Genomic DNA, 16,950 nt, shown 5'->3' with positions numbered 1-16,950 from the left:
ATTTTGTATCCTGCAACTTTACTGAATTCATTCATTCTAGTTTTTTGGTGGAGTGTCTAGAATTTTATTAACTTTTTTAAATGGCCCTTTCACCATATTATAATCAGTAATTATAAAACTATATCAAATCTATGTCTCATGCAGTTAGAAAAAAAACTACCTCTCTCTCATTTAATAGGTCTTATAGCAGCCTTTAGACAAATTGGTGATATGTTCAAACACTCTATTCTGAAATTGTATATATAATCTGAGTTAAGCATCTTAGACACATTTGAAATTAAAACATAGCTTTCAATGGCTTTTTTTTTTCTTTCAAATTTGTACTTAAATCCTAGTTAGTTAACATAGAGTGCAATATTGGTTTCAGGAGTAGAGTTCAGTGGTTCATCATTTACATACAGTACCCAGGGCTCATCATAACAAGTGCACTCCTTAACACCCATCACCCATCTAGCTTATCCTCTAACCACCTCACTCCATCAACCCGGTTTGTTCTTTATCGTTAAGTCTCTTATAGTTTGTTTCCCCCTCTTGCTCTCTTTCCCCCCCATATATTCATCTGTTTTGTTTCATAAATTCCACGAGTGAAATCTCCTGGTCTTATTACTGCTATTCAGTTGCTGTTCTCTGACTTACTTTGTTTATCATAATACACTCTAGTTCTATCCGTGTTGTTGCAAATGACAAGATTTCATTCTTTTTTGCTCACTGAGTAATATTCTGTGTGTGTGTGTGTGTGTGTGTGTGTGTGTGTGCATGCACACCACATATTCTTTATCCATTCATCAGTCAGTGGACATTTGAGCTCTTTCCATAGTTTGGCTATTGTTGATAATGTAGCTTTTAGTGACTTAATTTCAAGATATTTTTTAAAATATTTAGTTTAGCTTCCAAGAGTTTAATACATGTGTATTATTTGTTATGTTGGGCATTTTATTTCAGGAGCCGCCTAAAGAAAGACTATGATGATTTCAGAAGACAGCCTGATCATGATAAATTTACTAGAGAACTGTGGACTACTGAAGAAGGTGAAGGAGATCCTGGAAAAGAATCTCCTAAATTAGAAATTATCAAGTGTGTAGATGCGACAGAACCTCTAGATATCCTGGAAAAAGAACACTTTGATTCAGGTAGTTTTTAAAACTTTTTTAAAATCAACACTGAGCACCAGGGTGGTGGCTCAGTCAATTAGTGTCTGCCTTCTACTTAGGTCATGATCCTGGGGTCCTAGAATGAAGTCCAGCATTGGACTCCCTGCTTGCTGGGAAGCCTCCACCGCTCCCCCTGCTTATGCTCTCTCGCTCTCTCTGTCAAATAAATAAATAAAATCTTTTAAAAAATAAAATTACTAATACCACAAAGAGAAGTTTTAGTAACTTTTGTTAACGTAAAGGGTAATCTGTGTTAATGATGTGTATTGATTAGGGAAATCTGGTATATTTTTAAGTGTCCTTTGTCCTTATAAAAAGGTTCCTTGGAGTCATTATTATATTTCTAGGAGTTTTTGGAGCCACTGCCTGTCTCTGAACTGTAGGCATGTCTTTGCGCATTATAGACCACACATCTTTGATCTACAATCATAGATCTCTAAAACAGCTTCATCCTCTTTTTATTATTACTATTTTGAAGCACTGTTCTTAAATTTGATTTAAATTGAACTTGACAAGTCCCTAATACTGTGAAGACTTTTATGAGGAATGACCAAGGTTGATGGCCAAATGAATCCTCAGAGTAGACATATCTTTCTAATAAGGAGGTTGGATTAGATTATCTGTAATTCGGGCAACCCCGGTGGTTTAGCGGTTTAGTGCCACCTTCAGCCTGGGGTGTGATCCTAGAGACCTGGAACTGAGTCTCACGTCAGGCTCCCTGCATGGAGCCTGCTTCTCCCTCTACCTGTGTCTCTGCCCCTGTGTGTGTGTGTGTGTGTGTGTGTGTCATGAATAAATTTAAAAAATTATCTATAATTCATTTCAATTTATCAGATTATGTTATTCCATATATCTAGTTACTTTTTTCTTTAAATCTAGTTAAATAACTCCCTTTAGTTACATAAGAGTTTAGTATGAAAATTTGCAGTTAGAAATGTTGTTTTACATGTCTTTGGTGCATTGAAAAAAAGTAACTTCTCATCAACTCAGCTTGACCATATATGAACATAAATTTTTTACTGTAGGAATGAATAAGTAAGCACCAGGAAAAACTGGACATTTTCCATCTTTTAGAGTCTCTGAAATTGGATTAGAATTCTGAGCTCTAATTGCTGGCTTGAGTATCTCTTTAAGAGATGTAAATTTTCCTTTGTATTTGTATTGACAGCAGAATCAGTAGTTTGAACAAAAACAAATTTCTCATTATGGTTATGTCATCAAGATTGCTGTATCAAAGATCATGTTACATTAATTTCCAATCAGGGTGCTGAGACTTTTGAATCATCCTATAGTAAATTTAATAAATTGCCCGTTCAGAGATTGATTTGCTTTTTTATAATTGGTCTTATTACTGCTATTCAGTTGCTGTTTTATTTAAACAAAATACTTTTGTAATTTTTTTTAGATGATAAGAAACTGTCTGAAATAGATTTTCCTATGGCCAGAAGCAAGTCGTTGAAAAAGGAATTGCCTTCTAAAGATGTTCTGAAGATTCTGCCTAAAACACTTAAACGACAGTCCAAACAAACAAATTATCTGGATGATAGCACAAAAGAGCTTTCCCCAAGGAAGAGAGCAAAGTTAAGCACAAATGAGACAACAGTTGAGAATGTAGAAGGTGAGATGCAGATTGACTGTTTGAATGAATTAAAGCATACGGAGCCACTGTTTCCAGAGTCATTTGCCTCAATGGATTCAACACCAGTATCTATTCTCCAGAAAGGGACCAAACCTATTCAGGCCTTGCTTGCAAAGAATATTGGGAACAAAGTGACCTTAACAAATCAACTGTCCCCTTCCACAGGTAGAAGTCCTCCTGCAGTGGAAAAAGCAATTCTGTCTCCTCCAGAAGCAAGCCCCATAAAGCCAGCATTGACCTGCCACAGCAGTACAAAAGGTCCTTTACAAATGGTCTACAAAATGCCCTGTGGCCAGTGGTTGCCCGTAGATCTCCAAAACAGCTCTGTGAAGATTCAGATGCAACCTGTGCTAGATCCTAAAACAGGAGAAAAAATCATGCAGCAGGTTCTCATTCTGCCTAAGAATTTTGTGATTCAGCACAAAGAAGGGAAAGCAGTTGCAAAAGAAATACTGCCACTTGAACAGAAAGGTACAGAACAACATTGTTCATCTTTCCCACAGACAGCAAATGTAAACTCTTCTTTAGCATCAGTTCTTGTCAGCTCAGCGGGAACTGTTTCTAACCAACTACCTAATATAGTTTTCAATAGGACTATTACACCTTTGTCAAATGTGAGTAGTGGTAGGCCACAACCTTTGTCACCTAAAACCTCCATAAGTAATTTTTTAACACCACCAGTTAAAACTAGCCAGAGTGAGTCAGGAAAAGGCAAGCATGCAGTTTCAGCAGCTACATTCTCCCAGCCAGTTGCTTCATCCATTTCCTCAACAGTTCAGCCTCTGTTATCAGCATCTACACTAAGTAGATCTACAGATCCTGGTAGTTCCCTTAACTGTTTTGCACAACAAACTGCTGATTCTTCTGAAGCAAAGCAAGAACTGAAAACTGTGTGTATAAGAGATTCACAGTCAATTCTTGTTAGGACACGAGGTGGGAACACTGGAGTTGTAAAAGTACAGACCAGTCCAGATCAAAATTCACCTAATAGCTTATCTGCAAGTTCAGTTTTCACTTTTGCTCCTCAGCTTCAGGCATTTCTGGTGCCCAAATCTACAACTTCATCATCCTCTGTTTTTTCACCCGCAGTTGGAATAACTACTACATCTAGTCTCCCACCTTTTAGCCAAACACCAACTTCTGTTTCTATTCCAACTGGCTTTAATCCGTCAGTGGGGAAGAATCTCAGGCTTACATTAGGCCAACCTTCCTGCAGTGGTAATTTGGGCCACATGATAGATAAAGCTTCACACATGCCTTCTTCTCCCTTAAAGTCCTCTGTTTCTTCTGGCGTTCTACTACCATCAACAGCAAATAATTCACTAAGTGTAATTAGCATATCAACAGGAAATCTTGGACAAACCAATGCAAATGTTATTCATACTCCAAATAAACAGCAACAAGTAGATTATTTCATGAAAAATTTCCCTGTTACAAGATCAGAAGCAACAGCAGCAACAAATGGAGATGCGATCAGCGGGACTGCAGTTCACAAACTTATGTTGGTGTCAGCTCCATCTATTCTTTCTTCTGGCAGTGGAACTGCAATTAATGTGACACCTGCACCAACATCTACAGGTGTTTCTGCCCAGAAATTAGTTTTTATTAACGCTCCAATTCCTAGTGGCTCTTCAACTCCAGCTATTGTAGCAGAACCATTAAAACAAACTCTTCCTCCCCCTTTGAATAAAACATATGTTAAGAGTCCAGAACAACCCCAGATAGTGCTAATTCCATCAACAGTGGGAGCACCAATAAAAATAAATTCATCACCAACTGTGTCTCAGATAAAAGATGTGAAAATTGGACTGAACATAGGTCAGGCAATTGTAAATAGTTCAGGCAGTGTGCCTGCTGTACCATCAATTAACATATTGCAAAACGTAACCCCAAAAGGAGAAGAAAAAAGTACGAAAGGCTATGTTTTGCCATTGTCAACAAGTGGTAATTCAATTCCCGTAAGCTCAAATTTTGTGAGTCAAAATATTACTCCTGTTAATGAATCAGTGGTTTCTGCAACAAGAGCAGTAAACATGTTTTCAGTAACAGGAGCAAATATGTCTTTGGGTTCTCTTTCAGTGACCTCAACCTCTGCTTCTGTTGGGACACGACCTCCTGTTTTAGTCAGTGGAAATGATACCTCTTCAAGAATTATGCCTATGTTGTCAAATAGACTTTGCACATCAAATCTCGGAAACACTGTGGCTATATCAACTGTGAAAACAGGACATCTTGCATCATCTGTTCTGATTTCAGCTACACAACCAACAGTGTCTCCTAAATGTTTAACGTCAGCTTTGCAAATCCCTGTTACTGTTGGCTTGCCTACACCTGTGACTATATCCCCTAAAATAATCAACACAGTTCCACAAGTGGCAACAGTACCAGGAGCCACACGTCCTATATCTCTTTCTAAAAGACAATCTTGGACTTCTGTCCAGTTTCAGTCACCAGGGACTTCAACTACAGTGCCAACAAATATAAACACAAATAAACCTCAGACTGAATTGCCACCCCTTTCACCAAGTCCAGGTAAAGTAATTAATATTTCCAATTTTGCTTCTCTGCCAAACCAGCAAAAAATATCTCCTGCTTTAGTAAAATCAACTCCCAGTTACAGTTCAGCTCCAGGTGGTTCTGCCATTCACACTGCTACAGCACCATCTAATGTAAATAGTGTGATAGGGGGTCAGTTCAGTGAATCTTGTATTCAGCAAAAAATAGTCATCAACACCAGTACACCTTTGGCACCTGGCACTCAGATCATGATTAATGGAACCCGGTTTATTGTTCCACCACAAGGTCTTGGAGTTGGCAGCCATGTTCTTCTTATATCTACTAATCCAAAATATGGACCTCCCTTAGTTCTTAACAGTGGCCAAGGCCTTCCACCTACATCAGTAGATAACCCTGCCGAGATTACACTAACATCAAATAATTCTTTAAGTGGGCAGCCTGTGAAACAGTCTCTAAGAAGCTCCACAAAAATTGTAAACTCTCTTGGGAATGCCAGTCATCTACCCACAGTACATACAACTCCACAAATCATAAACACAACTGCTAAAGTTTCTGTTCCACCTCCCACACCAACAGTGTCCTTGACTTCAGTAATTAAGTCTCCTCCCGCTCCTCTTTTGGCTAAGACATCTTTGGTTTCTGCCATTTGCTCTACTAATCCTCCACTGCCAAGTAATACATCAGTATTTCATTTGGACACATCAGTCAAAAAATTGTTGGTTAGCCCAGAAGGAGCCATTTTGAATACCATAAATACTCCAGCATCTAAGGTTTCTTCTGTCTCTCCATCTCTGTCTCAAATTGTCGTATCTGCCAGTCGAAATCCTGCCTCTGTCTTCCCTACTTTTCATTCATCTGATTTAGAGAATCCCGACACAGCTGCATCTTGAATTTAGACTAAATGAGCCAGTTTTTAAATAATGGGGCATTGTTTTGACTCTCAAAAAAATTTTAACTTTATTATACTGTTGAAAACATGCTATACATAGTTGTGTGTGTGTGTGTGTATTAATGTATCTTTTCATTAGCTTGCAACAAGGCTTTGTTTTCTTGGGGAAGAAAAGATCTATTCCATTTCACTCATTGGTATGAGTATGTTTTCAAAGAATGCTTAAAATAGACAGTTAGGATTTACCTGTCTGTGTCGCATAAATTGAACAGTCAAGTTTCACTAGTTTGGAGTAAGCTAGCTGTTGCACATTTGCATTGACATGTTTCTTCTTGAATTTGGACTATTGGAACGTGTATCTACAATACGATATCTTGTGTCATTAGTGAAATCTTGTTTTTGTTTCTGTAAAAATATAAATATATATATATATTTATGCATTGTGAAAATGCAGTCCATTGTGTAAAATTGTACATATTCCTAAATCCCTAACAACCTGTACTAAACTATATGTACAAAGAACTATGTTGTCTTATTTATGTTTTGTTTACATAATGTATAGTTTTTTAAGTATTTTAGTAATTTTGGACCAGTGAACTGTTAGCAACAATGCAGAGGAATCTGCATGTAATAAATTGAGTTGCTGTATTTCTGCGTTTGAATACCATTTTTAAAGTGCGTTCTTATCCCGTTGAAAGAATACATTATATAAAATGAAGATAGACCTTTACAAAAAGGAATTAAGGCTGGGAAATTTGAATTAATGGCTAGCATTTGCACAATGTTTTGCAGTTTACAAACTTTACTTCACATATTTAATTTTCACAGTACTCTTGAAAGGTTACCCAGCTAGTGGGTGGTAAACCTGAGCTGGTAGTGGTAGACCTGATGCTTTAAATCTTTTTTCCATAGACTGTGCATTACTTCTGGTATAAAATTTCACTCTGGATTTCATTGTTTTAAGTTTTTTCTCTTATTTCACCACCAAATTCTACATTGACCAAAATAAGTAATCTTCTTTCAGGCCCAGTATATTTGGTATGTGTTTATGCACCTCAGATATGTTTTATTAACTTTTTATTTTTAAATCTTAGATTCACAAGAAGTTCTGATGCTAGTATGAAAAGGTTCTACATACTCCTTAGCTTCCCTCTGATATGTCTATTTTTATACTGAGGTGTTTTTTCATAATTAACTGATTTTCCAAAATGATAAAAACATGAATTTTTCTTTTTAAATTTAGAATAACAAATGAATATGGACACCTTCAATTATTTATAAGTATTCTTTGCTTTTATTGTATTTTTCGATCACAGAGCAGTTACTTATATTCTGTTGTAAAGCAAGCAATTTTTATTGGTCACCTTATTCTCAGGGTTTGACTTTGTGGTATTTCAGACTATGCCTCATTTTAAATAAAAGATAGATTTTATTTCACGAGGAACACTGAGTAGTGTATAGAATTGTTAAAATCACTATATTGTGTACCTAAACTATAACAGTGTATGTTAACTATACTGGAATTAGAATTAAAAAAAGAAGAACAAAGGAACATAGGGAAGACATGCGCGCACGCACACACACACAATGTGTAATTGTTTAGTTATAAATAAATATTTTTAAAAAGACAAAGCAAGAAGATAGATTTTATATTAAAAAGTAAAAAAAAGATTTTATATTTATTGAATCTTTATATCCATGATCTTATTTGGGATACTGATTGTATACTCTTTCACATTACGTTTATAATGATATTGTTAAACCTCGTCACGTGGAGTTATAGTCTGGAGTTGAAAATAGAGAAGAGTAGACCTAAGACTTTCTTTGAAACTACATTGAAATTTATTAGTTATCAAAGTGGAGAGGGCAGTGAGAGTGTTCGTGGAAAGTTGCTAAAGGCTCTCAAAAAATTATAGTTATGTTCTAAAACAGTACCTTTGCCAATTTTGTCTATGCTTTACTATGTGGTCACCCTCCCCCTCTCCCTATCAGTTTAGGAAGACCTTAGATTTCAAGGGGATTTGGGTAATGTTTGGAAATTCATTGAATTGTGCCTAGATGGTGCTCAATAAATGAATATATTTACATACTTTAAAGCCAAACAACCTGGAATTATTCATCTTTTGCCTGAAAAGAATTCTCTAAGTCATTTCCAGAAACTAATTTACTGAATTACCTATGGCCCAACTTTAATCCCAGTGAGAGACCTAAACTAATTATTAACCACTAATTCTTTTCTAACTCTTAAATACAAAATCCTAATATGACCTTTGAAACTCTGTGATCTAGTGAACTTTTTACAATGAAGCCCAGGCCCCTACCCCCATCCCCTTAGGGCTTAAAAAGCTCTTTAGTCTATTCCTGCTTACCTCACTAGCTTCTTTTTTTTTTTTTTTTTTTCCTCACTAGCTTCTTTTCAACATATTCTTTCCTTGCTGTTTGCACTCTAGTTTTCTTTTGGTTTCTAAAATTGTTCCAGACAAATCGGGGTCTTCCCATTTGTCTCTGACTTAATGTTTCATTACAGATCTCCTTACATATGACATAACTCCCTCTCCTTACCACACTCAGCATGAGATACCGCAGTCACTTACAGATTGAGGACATAGATTGAAAAGGGCATAGTACTATACTACTGTAACGAGATTATTTATATGCAATTATTTAAAGCCTATCTTCCTTTTTAAAGAGGGACCTTGTCAATTGTCTCTATCATTGTCACCTCAGCCACTGGCACCCAATAGACATTCAATAGTTGTTGAATAAATCAGTGAAAAATCTAGATAGCTTCTTACATTATCTAAGGTCTGGTTTACTTTTTAAAATTAATACTCCATTTTTTACTAGAAATTTGACTGAATTAATGGATTTGTATAATCAAAAGCCAAATTCTTTTTCCTTTGCTTCCAGTTTGGTAGGTCAGGTGGATTCCTGGGATCTTGGCCAACGAGTACAAAGTCAAACTACTCAGTTCTTTGTATTCAGTGTTATCATTAAGTATTCTTCAACAGTTGTTTATAAAGGCATTAATGCAAAGGAAGAAAAGTCATTACAATGCTACCTGAATGGCTTTATGGTACTGGAATAGTATGTTACCACACATAGTGTAGAATTAGGACATTTGGAAGTCTGTATTCAGCATCATTTTTTTTAAGATTTATTTATGTATTCATCAGAGAGAGAGAGAGGCAGAGGGAAAAGCAGGCTCCCTGCGGGAAGCCCAATGTGAAGCGGGGGAGGATTCCTTCCCAGGACTCCGGGATCACACCCTGAGCCGAAGGCAGATGCTCAACCACTAAGCCACCCAGGCATCCCTATTCAGCATCATTTTAAAAGTTAAGTTAAAACATGCTAAAATAACATCTCTTCCTGGTATGTTAGCTCTTTCCTCTCATTTCCTGTATGGTTTTTGCTGAAAAAATTTTAATTCTCCTTTGTGAGTAATAAAAAAAAAAATTATATGTAAAATACTAAACGTCTCTTTAGATCCCTGTTTCCATTTCAAGTCTCCAATTTTTTGGGTGCATTTAATTAATTGACATCAATAGCTTTATAATTAAAGCAGTAATGTCTATAATATGTACACTAAAATGAATGAAAATGTTTACTTGATCCAGTATATCACATTAACTTAGTGGATTAAGAAATCTTTAATATTAAAAATTCGAGAATGTAGCAAATTCTGAAAGTGATCTAAGAAATTTGATGAGTTATCTAAAATTACACTGTACTGTAACAGAGATGGTCTACAATTTACCATAAATCATTCCAGAGGTTGTTTTGCTGTCACCTGGGCCTGAAGACTCATTGCTGCTATAATGCTGTCAATCCTCCCAGGCATTTTTACTAATTTATTCAGCAAGAATTTATTATGCATGACTTGGTGTTTGGTTTATTGACAGGAAAGGTGAAGGGCATGACAGAGTTCAGATTCTTATAATTTAACTTGGGGACAAAATCTGAGTGTGAGAAAATTCTGTAGTTAATATATGAAGAAGTACTAAAGAATCAAACGTGTTTTTATGTGTATGTAATCCTTAATATCATTCTTAAGGTAATTATCAATGTAATTGGAAAATATAATTGTCAACATAAGTTTCAAGTTCAAAGAGGTATAAATCCATTCGACGCATTTGTTGAGAACCATGTAATTGCAGAAGATGTAGGAACAACATAGATGAATAAGATCCCATCCCTGTCCTCAACACAAAAGACAATAAAAGAATATAACAATAAGTTAAAAGTAAATGTCAGCAGAATAAAGAACTCTTAAAAATTTAGCAGCAGTGTGATAGAGGTTTCATACAAGAGGTGGCATTTGTACTGGGATGGGAAGTATTTGTAGAACTGAGCTTGCAAGGACTCAGAAAAACAGAGAAGTTAATACTGTGTTGCACATTTGAAAGTTGGTAAGAGTAGATGTAAAAATTTTCTTCATAAGTAAAATTGTAACTGTGTGGAGACAGGTGTTAACTAGACAATGTGGTGATAGTTCTATAATATATATGTAAATTATATAAACTTAAATACAATGTTATATGTCAGTTATATCTCAATTTTGAAGAAAAGCACAAGTAGCATTTAGGTAACAGAGCAATTGAGTTTGAATGGGATATTATTAGTTAACTTAGGGCCAATGGGGAATAACTAAAAAATAGGTGAGTAGAGTATTAAAGGATTGAAAAATGTTCTGTAAGTAGTTAGGATGCTACTGAGGCTTTTGAAGCAATGAGTATTAACAGAAAGACCACTTAAATTACCTTGCAAGATCGTTGTGAGGGTTAGATATGATAATTTATGTAACACACTGGGCCCAAAGCCTGCTACCAAAGAAATGTTTAATAAATAGTACCTGCTATCATTTACTTGACTAGAGACAAGACAATTGGGAAGTTTCTAGGTGAATCAAGAAGGTATATGAAAACATTATCTAGTAGTGATGGTAGCAACAGAGAAGTGACAAAAAGAGAAACTATAGGTTTGCCCCAATTTTCAAAAGTTTGCATTATTCTACTTCACTTTTACAAAAGACCTCCATTAGTATCTGGTTTTGCTAACCAAAGGAAATCCAAAGAGGTTTTTCTCTTTTACAAAAAAAAAGAGAAAGAAAAGCAAAAATAGCATTCAGCGTTTGTTTTGCAGTGAGCCTTTATAGAGGCAGCAAGCATCCCAAGCAGTGAGAGGAGCCGCCGGTCGGGCGGGCGGGGGCTCCGGGCGGAGGGGGCTGCGCCCTGCTGCCTTCGGGAGCCGCGGCCCCGGGAGCGACCCCAGCAGCGCAGGCCCCGGAGCCCAGGGCGCGGGGGACACGGCCGGGACCCTGCGCTCCCCCCGGGACGGGGAGGCGGGGAGGCGGGGAGGGCCCGGGACGGCGGGGACGCTCCTGCCGCCGCCGCCGCCGGGCGCCCCCGAGCTGTGCGGGGCCGCGCCCCCCGCCCCGGAGCATCCAGGCCAGTGCGGACGGGGAGCTGCGGTCGGTACCGCGGGAGCTGACGCCGGGGCTGGGGACCCGGCCGCCGCCAGGGGGGTTGTCCCTCCTGGGTCACCCTGCGCCTGGGAGGGGCGGGGCCGCCAGGGGACGGGGCCTCACGGGGTCAGCAGCTCCCACTGAGCCCGGCACCGGCAGGGGCGGAGCATCTCCCCAGGTGCACACACCTGAGAACCGGCACAGCAGGCCCCTCCCCCAGAAGACCAGCTGGAAGGACGGGGAAGAGCAAGTTCTTGACTGAGCAGCTCTGGAAAGCTCCAGGTGAGGTTGAGAGATTTATAGTACATAGAACTAGAGGATACCCCTCCTCCCCCCCCACCCCCATTTTCCAGTACACCTCGTTTTTATGTCAGACTATAAGTTTCCAATATTTTTTCTCTTTACCCACCTTAACCACAATATTTTTCCACCTCTTCATTTTTAAGTTTCTTCCTTTTTGAATTTCATATTTCTACAATTACAGGTCTTAGATATATTTTGCACTTCTAGATTCACTTCAACATACTCCATTTAATTTGGGGGGATATACAAAATATGTTTTTTTGTTTTGTGTCTTTTGCTTTTTCTGCCTCATTTTGTTCTACAACGGTGGAAGTTAATACCTTCTAAAACATGACCAGCCTGCACACAGAACCAAGTGGTATACCGTGCTGGTACATTCTGTGAGATTATAAACTCTCTTCATTCCCATTCTGCCCCCTCTTTTATCTCATTTTTCTTTTGATGGTCAATGCTGGGGCTTTCTACAAGTATTGCTGGTTTATATAAAATTGGGACTGAGCATCTTCTAACACACAGAACTTAACAAACTCAGAACCAAGAAGTTCACCCTCTAGGACCCCTCAGGTAAACTACATTCTCCCTCCACTACAACTTCTTCACCACCACCATCTCCCAGTCCCCCTCTTGTTTTTCTTCTCGTTTTACTTCTTTTTTCTTTTTTCTTTTTTTCTCTTTACTTTTGCTTTTTTTCTCTTCTTTTTTCTTTTTTTCTTCTTTGGGATTCTTGGCCTTTTATGTTTCACTACTTTGTTTTAAAATTTGTTTTTCACGTTAGTGTCCTTTTGTTTTATTTCGTTCTTATTTTTGATTCCATTTTCTGGTCTCTTACCTCGTCAGAAACATCTAGGGTGAAATTTACTTAGGTCATGGTTGATATTCTTGATTTAGCCTGCTCATACAGCCACTCTGCACTGCGTGAAAAGACTAGAAGGAAGAACTCACCACACACACACAAAAAAAAGAATAAAAAACAGTACTCCCTGCCACAGAGTTACAGAATTCGGATTGCAATCCGATGTCAAGGCCAATTCAAAAGCACAATTATAAAGCTACTGGTGGCTCTGGAAAAAAGCATAAAGGATTCAAGATACTTCATGACTGCTGAATTTAGATCTAATCAGGCCGAAATTAAAAATTAAAATGAGATGCAATCCAAACTGGAGGTCCTAACAACGAGGGTTAATGAGGAGGAAGAAATAGTGAGTGACATAGAAGACAAGTTGATGGTGAGGAAGGAATCTGAGGAAAAAAGAAAAACAAAAGACCGTGAGGAATGCTTAAGGGAAATAATTGATAGCCTCAGAAGAAAGTATCTACATATAATTGCTGTTCCACAAAACTCTGAGAGGGCCTGAGGGTTAGAAAGCATATTTGAACAAATCATAGCTGAGAACTTCCCTAATTTGGGGAGGGAAACAGGCATTCAGATCCAGGAGACAGAGAGGTCCCCTCCAAAATCAATAAAAACCATTCAACACCTCAATATTTAATAGTGAAACTTGCAAATTTCACAGATATAAAGAGAACATCCTTAAAGTGGCAGGAGAAAGAGATTCCTAACTTATATGGGGAGAAATATGAGATTAACAGCAGACCTCTCCTCAGAGACCTGGCATGCCAGAAAGGGCTGGCATGATCTATTCAGGGTCCTAAATGAGAAGAACATGCAGCCAAGAATACTTTATCCAGCAAGGCTCTCATGCAGAATAGAAGGAGAGATAAAGAGCTTCCAAGATAGGCAGAAACTGAAAGAATATGTGACCACCAAACCAGTTCTATAAGAAATCTTAAGGGGACTCTGTAAAAGAAAGAGGAAGCCCAAAGAAATAATCCACAAAAACAGGGACTGAATAGGTAATACGATGACTGAGTGATGGGTATTGAGAGGGGCACTTGGGATGAGCACTGGGTGTTACAGTATATGTTGGCAAATTGAACTCTAATAAAAAATATACAAAAAAAAGATTTTGAAGGATAGAGGAAGGGTTTTTTTTGTTGTTGTTTTAAAGGAAAGATTTGCATAAATCTTAAAAATGGTTAAACAGCAAAAAATATCATCAATAAAGTATTATCTGCCCTAAATTAATTTATGAATCTAATGCTAAACTAATAATAAGACTAATAGGTTTAGTTGGAGGCTAGTGTTGATTTTGTTTTGTTTGGGGTTTTGGTTTTGGGTGGGTTCCTGTTTTTTAACCCAAAGTTCATTGAGGTAAATATTGTTGTTTTTGTAGATTTCCTCCAACCATTAATAGCATATATAAATGGTGTTTATTGATTAAATATTCTTCTGTGATCATATAAAAATTCATTTATGGCTTAAGTAATAGTAAACTATTTAGTTCAATCTAACTATAAGTATTGTAGTTTTTGTCGTTGTTGTTTTTAAAGATTTTATTTATTTATTCATGAGAGATACAGAAAATGGCAGAGACCTATGCAAGGGGGAGAGGCAGGCTCCTCACTCAGACCACAATGCAAGACTCAATCCCCAGACCCGGATCACATCCTGAGCTGAAGGCATATGCTTAACATCTGAGCCACCCAGGCATCCGAATACAATACTTACTTGGATCTAATTCTAAAAGATCAAATGAAATGGTCTAATCTCCAGAAGAATTTTAGTAAAACCCTCTAGATTGGCAAAACACCATCTTAGGAATTGTAATTCTAGAAAAACTTCAATTTGAGCTAATATAGCATCAATTAAGTAAAAAGAATTAAATTAAAAAGATATTGCTCTAAACTATTTTTAGAGAAAAGACAGATATTACACTATGAATATCCTGGGCTACTGTAAACCTGAATCAAATTTGCAGGTGACCCAGACATCTGAGACCTTACAGTTTAATCTTCCTCTTCCCTGGGGGACCTGATAGATGATTCAAGGACTCTCCTGCAGATACTTTCTAGCCACTGCCCAGGATCGCACTTGGGAGGCCACTTGGGAAAAGCTGGAATTTACGCTTCTTCAGCCAATTTTTGTTGGTTGTGATTATTTTCTTAGCAAGCTTTCTCTGAGCCAAGCAGCTCTTTTCTCATGGGAGACAATCCAGCCCTAATAAAAGGAAGTGCTTCTTTCCAGCTCTTTCTCAAGACCACCTTCCTGAAGGAGTCATAATTCTGATGTATAAGGCTTCATATACTTCGGGACGTTTCTTCCAGATTTCTAAGCAGTAAATACTCTCCTTGGATTTTCTGCAGATATGCATTACATGTTTTTGATGTAGTTCAAACATTATTTGAAGTCTTAGCTGAAATTTTGAATCCCAATCTCAAACAATGTTTTTAGACTGCAAAGATGTTTGTTCATTTGGAGACCACTCATTTGAATTATAAGTGATTGATTCATTTATTTTTCTTCACTGAACTTTTCAATTTGTCCTTGTTTTTCTCCTTCAAGCCTTATTAAGAAAAAACAGCATCAATGTATTTCTTCAAATCGACTTCTAATTGGCAGTTTTCTGATTTTCTCTTTGTCTGAATTTCAAGTTGCTATCATCCACATAATCTCTAAAGAGAGCAAGCAAACTTGTCTTTAGTGTGGCTTTAGAGATTTTAAAGCCTCTTTCATTTGTGTTTTCAAGCTGTCAAGCACTGATTTCTGTTCCCCACACTTTTTCTTCCATTGCAGTTTCTTAGAATAGCAGTTTTAGGCTTTCTTAAAAATGAGTGTTTTTATCCCAGTCAGCCATGAGGGATGTTTTAAGGGATGTTTTTCTGAGATGCTCTTAAGATGTTTTGGCATCAGTCACTTGAGATTGAGGGATTTTGCTGCATCTTTGAGCAATTGTGTCTGTCTTTAAAGTTAAGCCATGAAATGAAAGTTTAGGGGACTCCCTTCTGTTCTTTTTGGAAAAGGTTTACAATGTTCTCAAGTGTTGGGTGGACCAGTCCAGATATTTATAAGTGCTGCAAAACTCAATGTTTGTGATTTCAGAGAACTGGTCTTCAGTAGAGATGACTTGAGAGTTTCATTAGCTTGTGTAATCAGTCTGGTCTCTTCACTTACTTTAACCCCAGGCAGAAAATCTTTGGTATGGATTTTTTTTTTCTCCTTAAAGCATGCCTGCTCTAACTATAAAAACAGTCAAGAAGGCCATATCAGAATCTCCAGTGAAAACACTTGTTTCAAACATCAGACAACACCATCTGAAAGCTAATACAGAACAGGAGTAGGAGGCAAGGCCAGGCTCTATAAAACAAAACTCTCTAACTTTGCTTACTGTACAAATAGAGAGTGATAAGTGATATTGTCTAGTACATCTGGATAAGGAGAAAACATTGACTGCAGCCACCCAGGCACCCCAAGCCATATGTTCTAAAGACGTGGAGGATTGAGGCTTAGACTAGGACTTTTGGTGAGGAAAGCAGCTGGCCAAATGTCTGTTGAAGTTTACTTTGTTTAGAATTCATTTATTTGTTTGAAAAGGGAAAGAGACGGCTTATTTTAAGTGGTAAAACTGTACAGAATCAGAAACAGTAGGGACATATTTCAGTATTTTGTTCAATGACTTTTTTCAATGTTTATAAATGTTTATTTGGTTTTTTTTCTCTTCGGTACAATCTTGTCTTTTGTAGAAAATGAAGCAATTGGGATCCCTGGGTGGCGCAGCGGTTTGGCGCCTGCCTTTGGCCCAGGGCGCGATCCTGGAGACCCGGGATCGAATCCCACGTCGGGCTCCCGGTGCATGGAGCCTGCTTCTCCCTCTGCCTGTGTCTCTGCCTCTCTCTCTCTCTGTGACTATCATAAATAAATAAAAATTAAAAAAAAATTAGAAAATGAAGCAATTATGCTACACTGGTGTTTCCAATGGCACAAGGTGATTTTAGGTGGTTTACTGACTTGGCATTAAATAACACTGAGTCACATAGCAAGAAAATAACTTCTTTCTCTTGCAAATCTTTTAATTATGTTAAAAGCTCTTTGATTCTTATTAAACTCCCTCTTAAATAAAAACAGCAATTCTCAGGTTGATAGCCTCTG

General features: G+C 37.6%; 1 protein-coding gene across 2 annotated transcripts in view; it reads left to right on the top strand.

The window, feature by feature from the left end:
- KIAA2026 (uncharacterized protein KIAA2026 homolog) overlaps positions 1–8,286 on the top strand; it is a 117,503-nt gene extending 109,217 nt beyond the window's left edge. For both annotated transcript variants that reach the window (XM_038552322.1, XM_038552321.1), the window contains 2 exons: positions 943–1,130; positions 2,557–8,286. In XM_038552322.1, coding sequence (XP_038408250.1) covers positions 943–1,130; positions 2,557–6,197 — 3,829 coding nt within the window. In that variant the 3' untranslated portion in view covers positions 6,198–8,286. The remainder of the gene's footprint in view (positions 1–942; positions 1,131–2,556) is intronic.
- The last annotated feature ends 8,664 nt before the right edge of the window (positions 8,287–16,950 follow it).

This window comes from Canis lupus, chromosome 11 (genome assembly GCF_011100685.1).
Source record: "Canis lupus familiaris isolate Mischka breed German Shepherd chromosome 11, alternate assembly UU_Cfam_GSD_1.0, whole genome shotgun sequence".
Taxonomy (NCBI): Eukaryota; Metazoa; Chordata; class Mammalia; order Carnivora; family Canidae; genus Canis; species Canis lupus.
The sequence above is the reverse complement of the archived record's forward strand: the minus strand, read 5'-3'. Positions and strand labels throughout refer to the sequence as shown.